Source organism: Procambarus clarkii, chromosome 89 (genome assembly GCF_040958095.1).
Source record: "Procambarus clarkii isolate CNS0578487 chromosome 89, FALCON_Pclarkii_2.0, whole genome shotgun sequence".
Classification (NCBI taxonomy): Eukaryota; Metazoa; Arthropoda; class Malacostraca; order Decapoda; family Cambaridae; genus Procambarus; species Procambarus clarkii.
Genome location: NC_091238.1, coordinates 7,756,761 through 7,771,760, shown reverse-complemented (window position 1 = coordinate 7,771,760; position 15,000 = coordinate 7,756,761). Strand labels below are relative to the sequence as shown.

Below are 15,000 nucleotides of genomic sequence, written 5' to 3'. Positions count from 1 at the left end.
CTACATATACAGTAAGTGATGGCTTAGATACACATAGAAATGATCAAACAAATATGATATAATCATATTACACATAAGCCTTAGCCGAAAAGGCACTCTGCTATGGCAAGGAACTTGTGAAGAGACGTCTCACCCTGTACTGCTGCTGGTGCTGCTGAGGTTACTGCTGCTGCTACTGCTGATGTTAGCAGCAGCGCCCACACCGCTGGAGACGAGGCTGGGCGAGGCGCTGCTGCCGGCCGCCACCACCGCGTCGAAGATGGCGCCACACACACCCTCGAACTTGTGGCTCCCTGCCACACAAGATCAACATCTCCACTGATTGATTCATGAAGATTAACCCACCCAAGAGATGGCACGGGCATGAATAGCCCGTAAACACATCTCCACTCATGCTATCTCTTATATGTACCTACCTTCACTCAGACCACCTTACGCTATTGGGCCGTGATACACACACAGGTGGCCAAGTACGCCACCTGAATCTTTTGTCTCCAGCGTGGCAGTTTAGTCTGTCTTTACTCGGAAGTTTACGAGCTCAGAAATTGTTGGGCACGCTTCCATTCACCTGACGCCTCTGTTCACCAAGCAGTAAGTAGGTACCCGGGAGTTAGACCACTGTTGTGGGGTTGCATCCTGGGGGATGGTCAGTAATTCGAGCTAAGGAGACCTAAGCACAGCCTTCCTGCCCCCGACAATTGTAATTATATCGACTAAGTTGGCATAATCTAGATAAGAGGTACAAAGTCTTCATCGCCTGTCCTCATTTTGCAAGTTTCAGCAATTTTTATTAAATAATGAATATTTGATGCAAATACTTCAATACGAGAGTTATATAAGCAACAAATGTTTTAAATGTTAAAGTCAGTAGTCACGAACACATCAAATATACACAGTCACGAGTACGTGCTAAAGTGCTCATATCCCGAGTAAAAAGTACTCATGATACCAATGTGTAACTTAACCATTGGTATCATTACATAGCAAGGACAGACGAGGCCCAGCGCAACCACCTCCGTAAGGCCGGGACGGGGTGTCACCTACCCAGGAGGCTGGAGACGGCGTCCACGAACTGAGACCTGTTGAGGTAGTGGGTCATCCCTGGCTCGTCCTCCCTGCCCGCCAGCGACGCCCGGCCCGTCCAGCCTCTGCATCACAATTAACTCACGTTAGGCGCCATAAATAACTTGTGAAAGTTTACTTGTAAATAATATATTGTTAGGATATTGTACTGTTGTAACTTGTATAGGGAATTGATAATAATATTTATTACATGTCTCCAGTACTAATATAGGGTATGTGACACATATGTGGAGGAACCATCTATATAGGTATTGTACGATAACTATCCCCCCCCCCCCCCAGTGACTCCCTACCCAGTAGAGTCAGTAGAGAGCCCCACTGACTCTCTACACTACTAATATACACATTAAATTAACATGACCAGCATCAACCTCTCCCGGGTGGATGTGAATAACAGGCTACATTATTCACAGTTTTTATCCAGACTACACTAACGATGACCTCCACCCGACATGCACTGATCCATGCATGTCAGATCTGAAGTATTCATTTGCTATTTTAAATTCGTCTTTATTCTTCTTCATTGGTCTCAACAAAATTATTAATGGCGGTAACAATGCATTTCCTATGGATCCCATCTCGTGTTGGTCTCCGAATGCATGAAAGAGCTGACGAGTTAATCAAAGAATCTGCCTTCAGAGTAGTTGACAACCTTGGAGTGCCCATACGCAACCTCAGAACAATAATACACTAAGAACTTCAACAAAATCCTTGTAGATCTGAAACAGTGAAATCCATATTAGCTATTTCATCATCCTTCTATTATTCCAGAAGAGCCATACACCTATGGGTCATTTAATATAACCAGCAAACTCCAACACGCTCGGCACACACTCTTTTATAAATATATCAAGGAGTTTCCACCACCTACCCATGTAGACCTGGCTAAATGTAAACTGTCACCAAAACTGTTAGCAGACATATCTGCACTATGCGACATATGTGGAAAAATAAAGAATTTAGAGAAATCACAAATGTTCAAGAACTGTGTATGTCACTAAGACTTTAGGCAAGTATCCCACGTGTGGTGAGTGGAGGTAGTGGGGCACTGCCACCGCCGCCCGCCGGCCGGGTGCTGCCTGCATCATAGATAAATTAAAATAGTATGTATGCAACTGGATCATTACCAATGTATACTTCTTAGCTCAGAAACCACTCTGGTCCAGTATCTAAGCCCACTTTGTATGACTACACCTTTCCTGCCACTCACACAGAAGATGGGCATGAAGCTCATAATAGATTAATTGAACAGATTCTCAATGTGTAAAGGCCTCTTGGGGTCACAATGATAGTGAGATAAACTGTGAATACACGGTTGGTGTATATTTTAAGAAACTATGCGAGTAGCTCATCTATGATGCAACTTGCTTAGCTAAATGAAATTTTGGGGATATCCTGAGCCCATTAAGCGCCTGTGTAACTTTTACCACTACTGCCCAGGGGCCAGATTCATGAAGCAGTTACGCAAGTATTTACGAACGTGTACATCTTTCCTCAATCTTTCGCGGCTTTGGTTACATTTATTAAACAGTTTACAAGCATGAAAACTTGCCAATCAAGTGTTGTTATTGTTATAAACAGCCTCCTGGTGCTTCGGAGCTCTTTAACCGTTTAATAATTGTATACAAAGCCGCCAAAAATTGAGAAAAGATGGACGGGTTCGTAAGTGCTTGAGTATCTCCTTCGTGAATCTGGGCATAGGGAATGGCCAGCTGTGAAGTGCAAGGTAAATTAAGTAAGCTACCGAAGCTATCCACTCTTGTCGAAGCTTCCACTGTGAAGCTTGTCCACTCCATAAACTGTTTATGTAGGACAGACGTAAATCTGTGTATGTTTGTAGGGTAGATTAGCATTTTAAAAGCAATACAATCACCTTCTGTGGTTGATTGTTCAATAAATCACTGAATTATATGTTTAACAGATCTCTAATCCTGTCCATGGAGGACAGAAGAAAATGTTTATAAGCTGGTTAGCATTGTAAATGTGTACACAACATACCTGGGCGGCGCGAACTGTTGACGGAGCAGCAGGAGGTGGTGAGGAGTGAGGGCGGCCCACAGGTCAGCTTCCGTGGCAGCACCGTCGCCTCTGTAACACCTTCACTTGTCACACATCAACAAACCACACAACATAAAAAACATCAACATCAAGCATCACAACACAACCACAGACACTTTCATAATACAAGTGTAAGCCCTTACAGTCTCTTACTTTACTCTTCAAGTCAAACTTAATTGATGTACTTAATAACAGTAACTATGGTTGGCTATGTATAATACACAAAGCAATCATGGTACTCAAGGAACACTAGGAGAGCGACCTCTTAAGATCACGTCCAACTAGTCTTGACACAAGCACATAACTAACGTTCACACCCAGCTGGGAGTGCAGCTCCCGGCCTCCTAGTTAAACAACCTAATTTCTAGTCTATTACTCTGCTTATTTACAGCTTATGACTTTCCTGCTGTTAATAAAGTTATGTTAAAACATTCAATAAAGGGGATAGAAGTAGCAACACATGATGGCATGCTACAAAGTGCCCTAATTGAAATAATAATTTGTATGTGGATTCTCAGCTGAAAAAATCCTTGTTGAAACTGTTGCCATATTTCTTAACCGCCTGCCTCAACAGACTTCTAAACACAACCTTTCAATCAGCTCGATCCTATTACGGCAATCACAAATAGCTACTATACCTAATAATCTACAAACACAAACGTCAACTTGATTCAATATTTAGTCCGGTATGAGATCCAGACCCCAGGTTACCTTTTAAAACTCATGCAACACCTGGCAATATTGGTTATCTCTTAGACTCATTGGAGACTATTTTTTTTGCCTGACATCCCAGACTCGTCAATACTGTATCATACAATGTTTTCACACCCTTAATTACTCTATAACTATTTTCTGAGACAAGTAAATTTGCATACTATGTGGCATTACTTTATAAATTCAAAGACTCTCCAAGAGAGGCTCATATGCAAATTTAAAACAGCCTAATGCAAATCTCCTTATAGCTCTATTCACACCTTCATTTCGTCTTTGAGAAAACTACCTACGCATGGCAGATTTATACGTACAATATTTTTCCTTAGTTAAGGCATTAAAATAGCCTAATGTTGTGAGGAAATTACAGTAGGCTACTGCTAAAGTGATCAGGGATTGGCGGGTGAGCCCCCAGGTCGTAGGAGTGCGGAGCTGGTCGGCCGAGCGGACAGCACACTGGACTTGTAATCCTGTGGTCCCGAGGTTGATCCCGGGCGCCAGCGAGAAACGATGGGCAGAGTTTCTTTCACCCTATGCCCCTGTTACCTAGCAATAAATAGGTACCTGGGTGTTAGTCAGCTGTCACGAGCTGCTTCCTGGGGGTGGAGGCCTGGTCAAGGACCGGGCCGCGGGGACACTAAAAAAGCCCCGAAATCAACTCAAGATAACCTCAAGATAGCCCCCAGTACTAACCTGCCAGGGTGGCGGTAGTGGGCGTCGTCGGAGCCGCTGCTGCTGGCGCGACTCAGGTGGATCCTGGGCGCTGGCCCGGCCATACTCCCGCCCTGGCCACCTTTGGAGATCAACTGACAAATATTTACCTGTACCTCGCAAAGTACTCATAAGCCAGTGTACACGCACAAGCCAGTGTACATACAGGACAGTGTACACACAGGACAGTGTAGACACAAGAGACTGTAAACACAAGAGAGTGTACACACGTGCCAGTCAGACAGCAGGTGTGTAACACGGCGTCGCTGGGAGGCGTGTGGCGTCCCCGTCACCATGGCAACTCAACCACTCGCCCGCCCAGAGAAAACCGGCTTGAATTTTGCGTTAATATGTTATCTTGGACCTTATTGATCAAACACAGACATTAATAGTGTTGTTAATACGTTTAAAACTTTCTAAAACGAATCAATGACAACTACTGGTAAGTAGATGACAAAATAAAATAATAGGGAACAAATAAAGAACAGTTTAAAAGGGTAACCAAGTTCTACCTAATCAACTATGTAACCTACCTTGCTTCCTATATGTCAACCTATGTTGTGGTATTATTGAATATTAATTATTGAACCTGTAAAACTGCCCATAACTGTTCGCATGGGAACATCTGCATCTGGGCAGTTATCTTTAGTTATCTTTAGATGATTTTGGGGCTTTTTTTTAGTGTCCCCGCGGCCCGGTTCTCGACCAGGCCTCCACCCCCAGGAAGCAGCCCGTGACAGCTGACTAACACCAAGGTACCTATTTTACTGCTAGGTAACAGGGGCATAGGGTGAAAGAAACTTTGCCCATTGTTTCTCGCCGGCGCCTGGGATCGATCCCAGGACCACAGGATCACAAATCCAGCGTGCTGTCCGCTCGGCCGACCGGCTTAAAGTACTAGTTTAGTACTAAAGTACTTTATTTAGTATTTATTAATATTATGTTATATGTTATAATAATAACACTATTAATAAAGTATTTAGTAAAGTACTAAACTAGTACTTGTACTAGTTTAGTACAAGTCCCTCGTAGTTATTATTATATCAAGCCCGACAATTTTTCCATATAATTTTTATTTAAGCAGAAGTATATTATATTATTATTAATTAAATATATATAATAATATAATGAGAATAAACACAATATCTACCCCCGAAAACTAAGTTAATAATCCAGCCGAGTGATTCATATTTCCTTCACATTATGTTTAAACTAAACTAATCGTATTTTCAAGACATTTAATTACCGATAATATGTGTATCTAAATGCAGGAATAGTCACAACAAACGTGATTCGGTTATGCTTAAGTATTCACCAGGAAAATGAAAAGAAAATTCCAAACGTTTTCCATAAATTTTCATTAGTATATTTGTGATTTTTTTGCCTAACCGAATCACGTGTTTTTTTTTTGTGATGAGATGATGCAGGGACCTACACTGTACAATAACAGATGATGCAGGGACCTACACTGTACAATAACAGATGATGCAGGGACCTACACTGTACAATAACAGATGATGCAGGGACCTACACTGTACAATAACAGATGATGCAGGGACCTACACTGTACAATAACAGATGATGCAGGGACCTACACTGTACAATAACAGATGATGCAGGGACCTACACTGTACAATAACAGATGATGCAGGGACCTACACTGTACAATAACAGATGATGCAGGGACCTACACTGTACAATAACAGATGATGCAGGGACCTACACTGTACAATAACAGATGATGCAGGGACCTACACTGTACAATAACAGATGATGCAGGGACCTACACTGTACAGTACAGAGATATGATGCAGGGACCTACATTGTACAATAACATGATACAGGGACCTAAACTGTACAGAGATATACCTACACTATACAGTTTGTACACTACAGTTTCTACACTGTACAGTGGACCTACACTGTACAATAACAGATGATGCAGGGACCTAAACTGTACAGAGATATGATGCAGGTACCTACACTGTACAATAGCAGAGATGGTGCAGGGACCTACACTGTACAATAATAGATGGTGCAGGGACCTACACTGTACAATAACACAGAGGGTGCAGGGACCTACACTGTACAATAACACAGAGGGTGCAGGGACCTACACTGTACAATAACACAGAGGGTGCAGGGACCTACACTGTACAATAACAGACGGTGCAGGGACCTACACTGTACAATAAGTGTCGTCCAGTTGACTCAGCGTCGCTACCGCGCCTCCAGCTGGACTAGACTGATTAAAATAAGGAAAGTTTATCTTGGCTCGTCTGGTTATCGGATATCGTGCTTAGTCTAGCTCAGAGTTCACACACATTTTTAATATTTTATGATGAGGCAAGTGGCACTGTCCTCTCCAAATAAGTTATTTTAAAAGATAAAGATTTTAAGTTATAGTGTTTGACACTGTAAATATAGGTTTGTCATTGTTGTTATTGTGTAATCAGTACTAGAATGGTTCGTAGTTAACATTCCATACTTCAGCGGGGTTTAGGAGTAGCAAATTAGTTGCCAAATCATTGACTTATTTATTGGTGTCATAACTTGTGATGAGTCGTGACGTGGAGTGATTAAGGCGCCAAGAGAGCTTGGAGAAGGACACGTCCTTGGTGGCATGACTATTAGTCGCCTGGTGAACAAATAATTGAAGTCCATAAGAACATGAGAGATGGAGAGACTTGGTGGGTGTTGATGATGCAACATTACCGCCCGCCCACGTGGTGGGGGGTGGGGAGGGGGCGGTAGGGGTCCTGGACCCCCTCACCCCACCAGGGTGCATGCAGGGGTGGTGGACCCCAGGCTGGGGTTGTGTTATAAAGGACGCATCTTTACAGAGGGACGACCTGCCTCTGGACAGGTCTATACTGCTCCACAGTCTCCCCGGCTTAGTGTCCTCTGTTGATAATTACTGTAATTACTTGCCTATTTCTTACGGTGTTTCCACCAGGTTGTCTAGTGTCTGGTATGTAAGCGAGGGGAGGGGGGGGGGCAGTGGCACGAGGGTTGCCACCTATTGTCTTCCTCCTATTTTAAAAGTACATATTCCCCTCTTCACTTGGCCTTTTACCTCTGTTCCCACTCCGCCTTTCCCGCCCATATTCCCTATCCCTCCCCTCTTATCTCCCACATTCTTTACACCCCAGCGCCATACCTTCCCTCACCCCTCTTTCAAATTTTCCCACGTTTCACCCCCATCTCCCCATTTGCCCCCTCCCTCTCCCCCCCCCACTTCCTTCCCTTCTCTCAAAAAATACCCCGACCTGAGTTGCAGCAGGTGGTGTTCCCGGGGTGGCAGCAGGTGGTGTTGCCGGGGTGGCAGCAGGTGGTGTGTATACTGGTCATATGGTCACACCATTGCCTGGAACACTGGTGAACCTCACACTGTTCATGGTCAAGTCTTCCGCTACTAAACTGCCCAATACTTCCAGCATTATTTCCAAAACTTACCAGCGGTAAGTTTTCAAGAACTGACTGTGGCAAGTAGTAGTGCACAAAATAAAGGGGGCGTTAATCAATACACAATTACACCTTCACTGATATATTAACAACTTCACCACTATATATATTATATTAAAGTATTACTACACATTTACAAAGTGTCTCTTTCACGCAGGACACAATACATCGGCAGTGTTCATCAAATTCACGGTGAATCCATCTTCCAGGCACCCGTCGTCCACACTTAATGACCAACACCGGCGAGTTCACGTTCTTCACCACGGGCCAGTCCACGCACACAGTATCGTCATGAGTACCCGACCTTCGCTCTCCAGATACACACTGGCAGAGTGTTTCAGCCACACGCTGACAGGGGGATCAAATAATCATATACAGGGGTAGCCAGCACTCTGACAGAAGTCTCTAGCAGCTCACTAACAGCACTTTTCAACACACACACCACTGTCGTCTCCTAACTTTTCCTGACTAAATCCTGGGTATGCCGGTCCATACAACACTGCATAAATCCAGCAGCTAACACACTGCTATAACCGACGGCGGCCACTTGGTCCTCTCACAGGACCAAGTCAAGCGTTCTGGACTGCCCAAGGTGACCTGCCCTCCTCAGCGCAATCGCCTCCTTTACGTCACCTCTGTGAACATAAAACGTCATTACACCCACCAGAGGTCATAATCATCAACCTCACCTTCTAACTGAGGCAGGAAACCGAAGCTTTTCACCCATGCCACGCCACCAACAGATGACATTGTCTGCACTGCACCCAATACCTGGTAGTTGGAGTACAGATCCATAGATGGCGCCGAAATCACCACTCCTTACTCCGGCAACGGTGTTGATAAAGTAACATATGTCTACTACATATATATTTCTCTCTAACACACCAACACATCCCCTAAGAAGCAGCCCGTAGCAGCTGTCTAACTCTCAGGTACCTATTTACTGCTAGGTGAACAGGTCCATTAGGTGCAAGACACTCTGCCATTTGTTTCCGCCTCCGCCGGGAATCGTTAATACTACGATCTCCGAGCACTGTCCACTCAGCTGCGAGGTCCTGTGTGTGTGTAATTACCTAAGTGTAGTTACAAGATAAGAGCAACGCTCGAGGTGTCCCAGTGTGTGTACTCACCTAATTGTGCTTGAAGGCGTTGAACTGGGACTCATTCGACCCGCCTCTCAACCATCAATCTGGTCTACAGATTCTTGAGCTTCTCGAGCGCCATCATATCTCAGCCCATCCTCCGAATATGAGGAGGTACAAGTAACTGCACAAGTAAGTGTAATTATGTACTATTCCTAGCAGTCAGGAATTGTACCTATTACACTTAGTATTAAACCGCACTGTCAAATAATCGCCAGAATCACACAAATATATTGTGAACATTTGAGTTTACCTGAAAAGCTGTATAGAAAACCACGACCTAACCTAACCTTCTTAGTGTATGAGGACAAGCATTTTATTGCTTCTTAATTACAATTAGCACTTAACCGATAGCTATAGTGATATTACAGTTTTATAAAACTAAAATAACTAAACTAAAATCTTTCAATAAATTATAAAGTAACTCAGGATATTTTAAAATTTTGTATAAAATCTATATTGTTTAATAAATCTGAAAAAGAAATTCTTTATATTTAAAACTTGTGTAAATAGTTATTAACGTGAAAACTTCATCCTAAAATTCTCTGAGTGTTTTAACAGAAAATGAGAATATATTGGCAGAAGTAAGTGTAATTATGTATTATTCCTAGCAGTCACGAATTGTACGTATTACACTTAATATCATGTCTCCCCTTACTCTTCTGTTTTCCAGGGACGTGAGGTTCTGTTCCTTCAGCCTTTCCTCGTAGCTCATACCTCTCAAGTGTGTGTGTGCGTGTGCGTAGAACATTCAGAAGCGATAAATTAACACACACAGAGACAAAGATATTCTCTGAAACTGTCTCCAGTATTACAAAAACCGCGGGTACAAACTTCTGAATGTCAAGATCACACAGCAACCGGACACTCCAGGTTTTGCACTTAGGAAAAAAATTGTTTGTTGTGACATTTACGGTGTTGTGAGCAAGGAACGAGCTGATGTGCTGAGGGCGCTGAAGGTGACCATATTGAAGACTTCAGACCCAAGACTGCTACAAGTTAGAGGTATCATCAGGCACTGGACTGTGTGAAAATTCTGGTCCGGCTTCAGTGGAAGGCTCAGGAAACCCTCGTGTGTTCAGTAGAACTCCAGGTTGCAATTTTGTTGACCATGTCGTGGCTTGGTTGTCTGGGGCGTGCGCGTGGGAACACCCACGGCATAGGTTCGAATCTTAATCACGGCTCCTGCAGATTTTCTCATTGATACATTCACGTTAGTGTGATTACTCTCTGTGTAATATAATAATAATAATAATAATATATAAAATTTGTTGAAAGTGCTTAGAAAGTTAGGCTTACTATTAGTGACTACGGGAGAGTGAGACGTAGCTCCCAATGCCCGCCTCCTGAGCCGTTTATACATGGCCCACTAATTGTCTCTCTCATCGTTAACATTGTCATCATATTTTGTCATGGTTGTTGAGGCTTCAACAAGTTCTTCCTTCAATGTTCACTTGCCGACCTTCCGTAAAGGGAATCTGAATTTCTTTACATCTCTTAGACTCAACTGCAAGTCCAGCTCCCAACACTGTCCCCTTGTTGGACATTGAGGGGATGGACACAGAAGGTACAGTGAAGCTGTCAGGTGTGTAAAATCTGCCTCTTTTGTCTGTTGGGGGACAGGCAGCCAGTGTATTTATACATGACAGGCTTATATCCAGATCCTCCTGGACCCCTCCCCCCACCCCCCCACAAAGTCGAACAACTGACCCTCCCTAGGATGCAACCCACAACAAGCTGATTAACTCCTGGGTACTTATTTACTGCTAGGTGAACAGTTGCATTAGGTGATAGGAAATGCGCCCAACTATTTCTATCCTGCCCTGGAATCGAACCTGGAATTCTCGATTGTAAGTCGGGAACGAACCCGACTGTACTACCCGGGACACTGGTCCATAGTTTAGTGATTAACGCCTGTTTCCTTTCTTGAATATTTGGAACTACATTTGCCGTGTTCCCCATATTGGGGAGGCGTGCCGTGTGTAGTGTAGTGATGAACACTCTAGTTATTGGGTGACACAAGATCCCTCCAGCTTCCTTCAGTAACCATAGTGTGACGGGATTGCTTTTTTAATTTTGCCCCGAGGGGCGAGTTTATTGGGCAGCGCCACTCATCCTGTGGGTGGACACACCGCCATAGTGACAGTATTGGGCAGCGCCACTCATCCTGTGAGTGGACACACCGCCATAGTGACAGTATTGGGCAGCGCCACTCATCCTGTGAGTGGACACACCGCCATAGTGACAGTATTGGGCAGCGTCACTCATCCTGTGAGTGGACATACCGCCATAGTGACAGTATTGGGCAGCGCCACTCATCCTGTGAGTGGACACACCGCCATAGTGACAGTATTGGGCAGCGCCACTCATCCTGTGAGTGGACACACCGCCATAGTGACAGTATTGGGCAGCGCCACTCATCCTGTGAGTGGACACACCGCCATAGTGACAGTATTGGGCAGCGCCACTCATCCTGTGAGTGGACACACCGCCATAGTGACAGTATTGGGCAGCGCCACTCATCCTGTGAGTGGACACACCGCCATAGTGACAGTATTGGGCAGCGCCACTCATCCTGTGAGTGGACACACCGCCATAGTGACAGTATTGGGCAGCGCCACTCATCCTGTGAGTGGACACACCGCCATAGTGACAGTATTGGGCAGCGCCACTCATCCCGTGAGTGAACACACCGCCATAGCAGCGTGTACAACACTCCCCAATAGGAAGAAAACCCGCTGGGTTGTTCATCCTGTCACTTGTACCCAGTCACACAGCTGTGCCTGGTCTTCCAGATTCTGCTACATCCAATTCCTTCACACGTCTGTTTACTCCCTTCTACAGAAAAAATACTTCATCTGTGTTGTTTGTGTCTGTCTCTTGTGACCTCTCCTTGGACACCAATCTGGTCCCGGTTTGTAGACCTCCTGGAACCTCTTGTTCCAGTTCTTCACGCTACTCATATAATTCTCAGGACCTATCATAGGACTTAGCTGAAATATATCCCATCTTATTACACTAATTATACACTAACACTGTGACCTCTCTCCACTACAGCTTTTTGACAAATCGTTATCTTGATACTCTTGTTCATCCTGGGGACGCTCGGCGCTGCTCCCCTTCCCCTTTGTTCATCCTGGAACACGGTAGAGGAGACCCGCGACCACCATCGTCCCACCGCCGGCTCCAGTTACCAAATCCATCCCAGTGATTTAATACCCTCTTTCTAACCCACAAATCCACTTCAGCGGCACACTATCTCCTACACCGACGGCTTAATCAATACTCAATCACACGACACAAACGTTGCACTGCCGCAAGAGAAACGTTTTTGCGAAGAATTTCCCGGCGATAATAGTAAGTGGCAACATGGCGGGAGGGAGGCAGGAGGAGGGCCATGGGTGCCGCCGACGCCTCAGTCTGTTGGTGAGTGTCGTCGGGAGCGCGCGGACGGCTGCCTGCCCACTGACTCATGCATCCTCCCTCAATAACTGCTAACACTGTATCTCACCACTAATACACTATGGCGTCGCCCAGAATTAGATTCCCCTATGTCAAAAGATACAAATTATTTATCTTCTGGTCTACAATAATACTGGCGTTCACAGGTGTGTCATTTTGTTATTTTATTTAATAGAGGGGTGAACAAGAAATGCTGATTATATATATGTGTTTATGAACAAAAAGTTAACCTCAAGATGGGATGAACAGAGACTTTCCCTCCAGGAATGTCTTGAGGAAATATGAACATTTATGCCACAATAAGATTCTTCAAGGTTCAAGTCACAGTTAACATTTCGAAAGCTCATGTTTAACATGCTGTCAGGTGTGTCCTCTAGTGCAGTGAAGCTGTCAGGTGTGTCTAGTGCAGTGAAGCTGTCAGGTGTGTCCTCTAGTGCAGTGAAGCTGTCAGGTGTGTCCTCTAGTGCAGTGAAGCTGTCAGGTGTGTCGTCTAGTACAGTGAAGCTGTCAGGTGTGTCCTCTAGTGCAGTGAAGCTGTCAGGTGTGTCGTCTAGTACAGTGAAGCTGTCAGGTGTGTCGTCTAGTGCAGTGAAGCTGTCAGGTGTGTCGTCTAGTACAGTGAAGCTGTCAGGTGTGTCGTCTAGTACAGTGAAGCTGTCAGGTGTGTCGTCTAGTGCAGTGAAGCTGTCAGGTGTGTCGTCTAGTACAGTGAAGCTGTCAGGTGTGTCGTCTAGTGCAGTGAAGCTGTCAGGTGTGTCGTCTAGTACAGTGAAGCTGTCAGGTGTGTCCTCTAGTGCAGTGAAGCTGTCAGGTGTGCCCTCTAGTACAGTGAAGCTGTCAGGTGTGTGTCCTCTAGTACAGTGAAGCTGTCAGGTGTGCCCTCTAGTACAGTGAAGCTGTCAGGTGTGTGTCCTCTAGTACAGTGAAGCTGTCAGGTGTGTGTCCTCTAGTACAGTGAAGCTGTCAGGTGTGTGTCCTCTAGTACAGTGAAGCTGTTAGGTGTGTGTCCTCTAGTACAGTGAAGCTGTCAGGTGTGCTCTCTAGTACAGTGAAGCTGTCAGGTGTGTCCTCTAGTACAGTGAAGCTGTCAGGTGTGTCCTCTAGTACAGTGAAGCTGTCAGGTGTGCTCTCTAGTACAGTGAAGCTGTCAGGTGTGCTCTCTAGTACAGTGAAGCTGTCAGGTGTGTCCTCTAGTACAGTGAAGCTGTCAGGTGTGTGTCCTCTAGTACAGTGAAGCTGTCAGGTGTGTGTCCTCTAGTACAGTGAAGCTGTCAGGTGTGTGTCCTCTAGTACAGTGAAGCTGTCAGGTGTGTTTGAGTGGTTTATGGGTTCTGTAGTACAGCGGCTTATATTAACGACTCATAATCAAGGATCCCGGGATCGATCCCCAGATGGGACTGAAACACTTGTTTCCTTTCACCTGATTCCTCTGTTCACCCAGCAGTAAAGCGGTACCTGGCTCAGGAACTGAACCCCAACATTTATTTGACCAACACAATCGCGGCCAGGTCCCATATTTGCACAGTAGAATAGCAACATACTGGAGCGAAAGATACGGAAGGAAATGCAGAATAGTATCAGTGAAGAGTAGAGGTGCCATAGGCACAATCAGTGAACACTGTCGGAACTTCAGAGGTCAGTTATCTTGAGATGATTTCGGGGCTTTTTTAGTGTCCCCGCGGCCCGGTCCTCGACCAGGCCTCCACCCCCAGGAAGCAGCCCGTGACAGCTGACTAACACCCAGGTACCTAATTTACTGCTAGGTAACAGGGGCATAGGGTGAAAGAAACTCTGCCCATTGTTTCTCGCCGGCGCCTGCGATCGAACCCAGGACCACAGGATCACAAGTCCCGCGTGCTGTCCGCTCGGCCGACCGGTCCACGACTGTTCAACATCCTCCCAGCAAGCATTAGAAATATTGCCGGAACAGAGGTGGATGTATTCAAGAGGCACTTTGATAAGATCTTGCAAGGAGTGCCGGAGCAACCGGGCGGTAGCGGGCCTGCGGGCCGCTCCAAGCAACAGCCTGGTGGACCAAGTTATCACAAGTCGAGCCTGGCCTCGGGCTGGGAGTAAAGGAACTCTCCGAGATCCTCTCCATGTATGCTCCAGATAATTAATGAATAATTCCCGTTGTTGGAGACGAAGCCAACTGTGCTAAGTGAACTACTGCATCTGCCAAACGATTGACTTCAAGAATCATTTATAGTGTTATAAAAACTGCGTTTCTTCGCAATTATAATGTGGTTTATTTATAGATAGGCCTAGATCATAACTTTTTGTTACGTATAGGTAGGCCTAGATTAGGTAAAGCCATGTCTTTTTGTCACGTTTAAGATAGACCTAGGTTAGGTTAATTCAGGCCTTT

General features: G+C 45.1%; 2 protein-coding genes across 5 annotated transcripts in view; one reads left to right on the top strand and one right to left on the bottom strand.

The window, feature by feature from the left end:
- Positions 1 to 7,227, bottom strand: part of LOC123773482 (uncharacterized) — a 21,349-nt gene extending 14,122 nt beyond the window's left edge. The window contains exons 1-5 of one of the 2 annotated variants that reach the window (XM_045767295.2): positions 6,747 to 7,227; positions 4,546 to 4,645; positions 3,082 to 3,171; positions 1,045 to 1,148; positions 134 to 293 (exon numbers count right to left, since the gene is read on the bottom strand). In XM_045767295.2, coding sequence (XP_045623251.1) covers positions 134 to 293; positions 1,045 to 1,148; positions 3,082 to 3,171; positions 4,546 to 4,628 — 437 coding nt within the window. In that variant the 5' untranslated portion in view covers positions 4,629 to 4,645; positions 6,747 to 7,227. Of the gene's footprint in view, positions 1 to 133; positions 294 to 1,044; positions 1,149 to 3,081; positions 3,172 to 4,545; positions 4,893 to 6,746 lie in introns of those variants that run through there. The other variant, XM_069317911.1, reaches the window with a different exon arrangement.
- A 5,360-nt stretch (positions 7,228 to 12,587) lies between these two features.
- Positions 12,588 to 15,000, top strand: part of Pisd (phosphatidylserine decarboxylase) — a 40,407-nt gene continuing 37,994 nt past the window's right edge. For 2 of the 3 annotated variants that reach the window (XR_011225768.1, XM_045767296.2), the window contains exon 1: positions 12,594 to 12,778. Coding sequence is in view for 2 of the 3 variants with exons in the window: in XM_045767296.2 (XP_045623252.1) it covers positions 12,694 to 12,778 (85 nt within the window). In the remaining variant the exon portion in view is untranslated. Of the gene's footprint in view, positions 12,779 to 15,000 lie in introns of all 3 variants that reach the window. The other variant, XM_045767297.2, reaches the window with a different exon arrangement.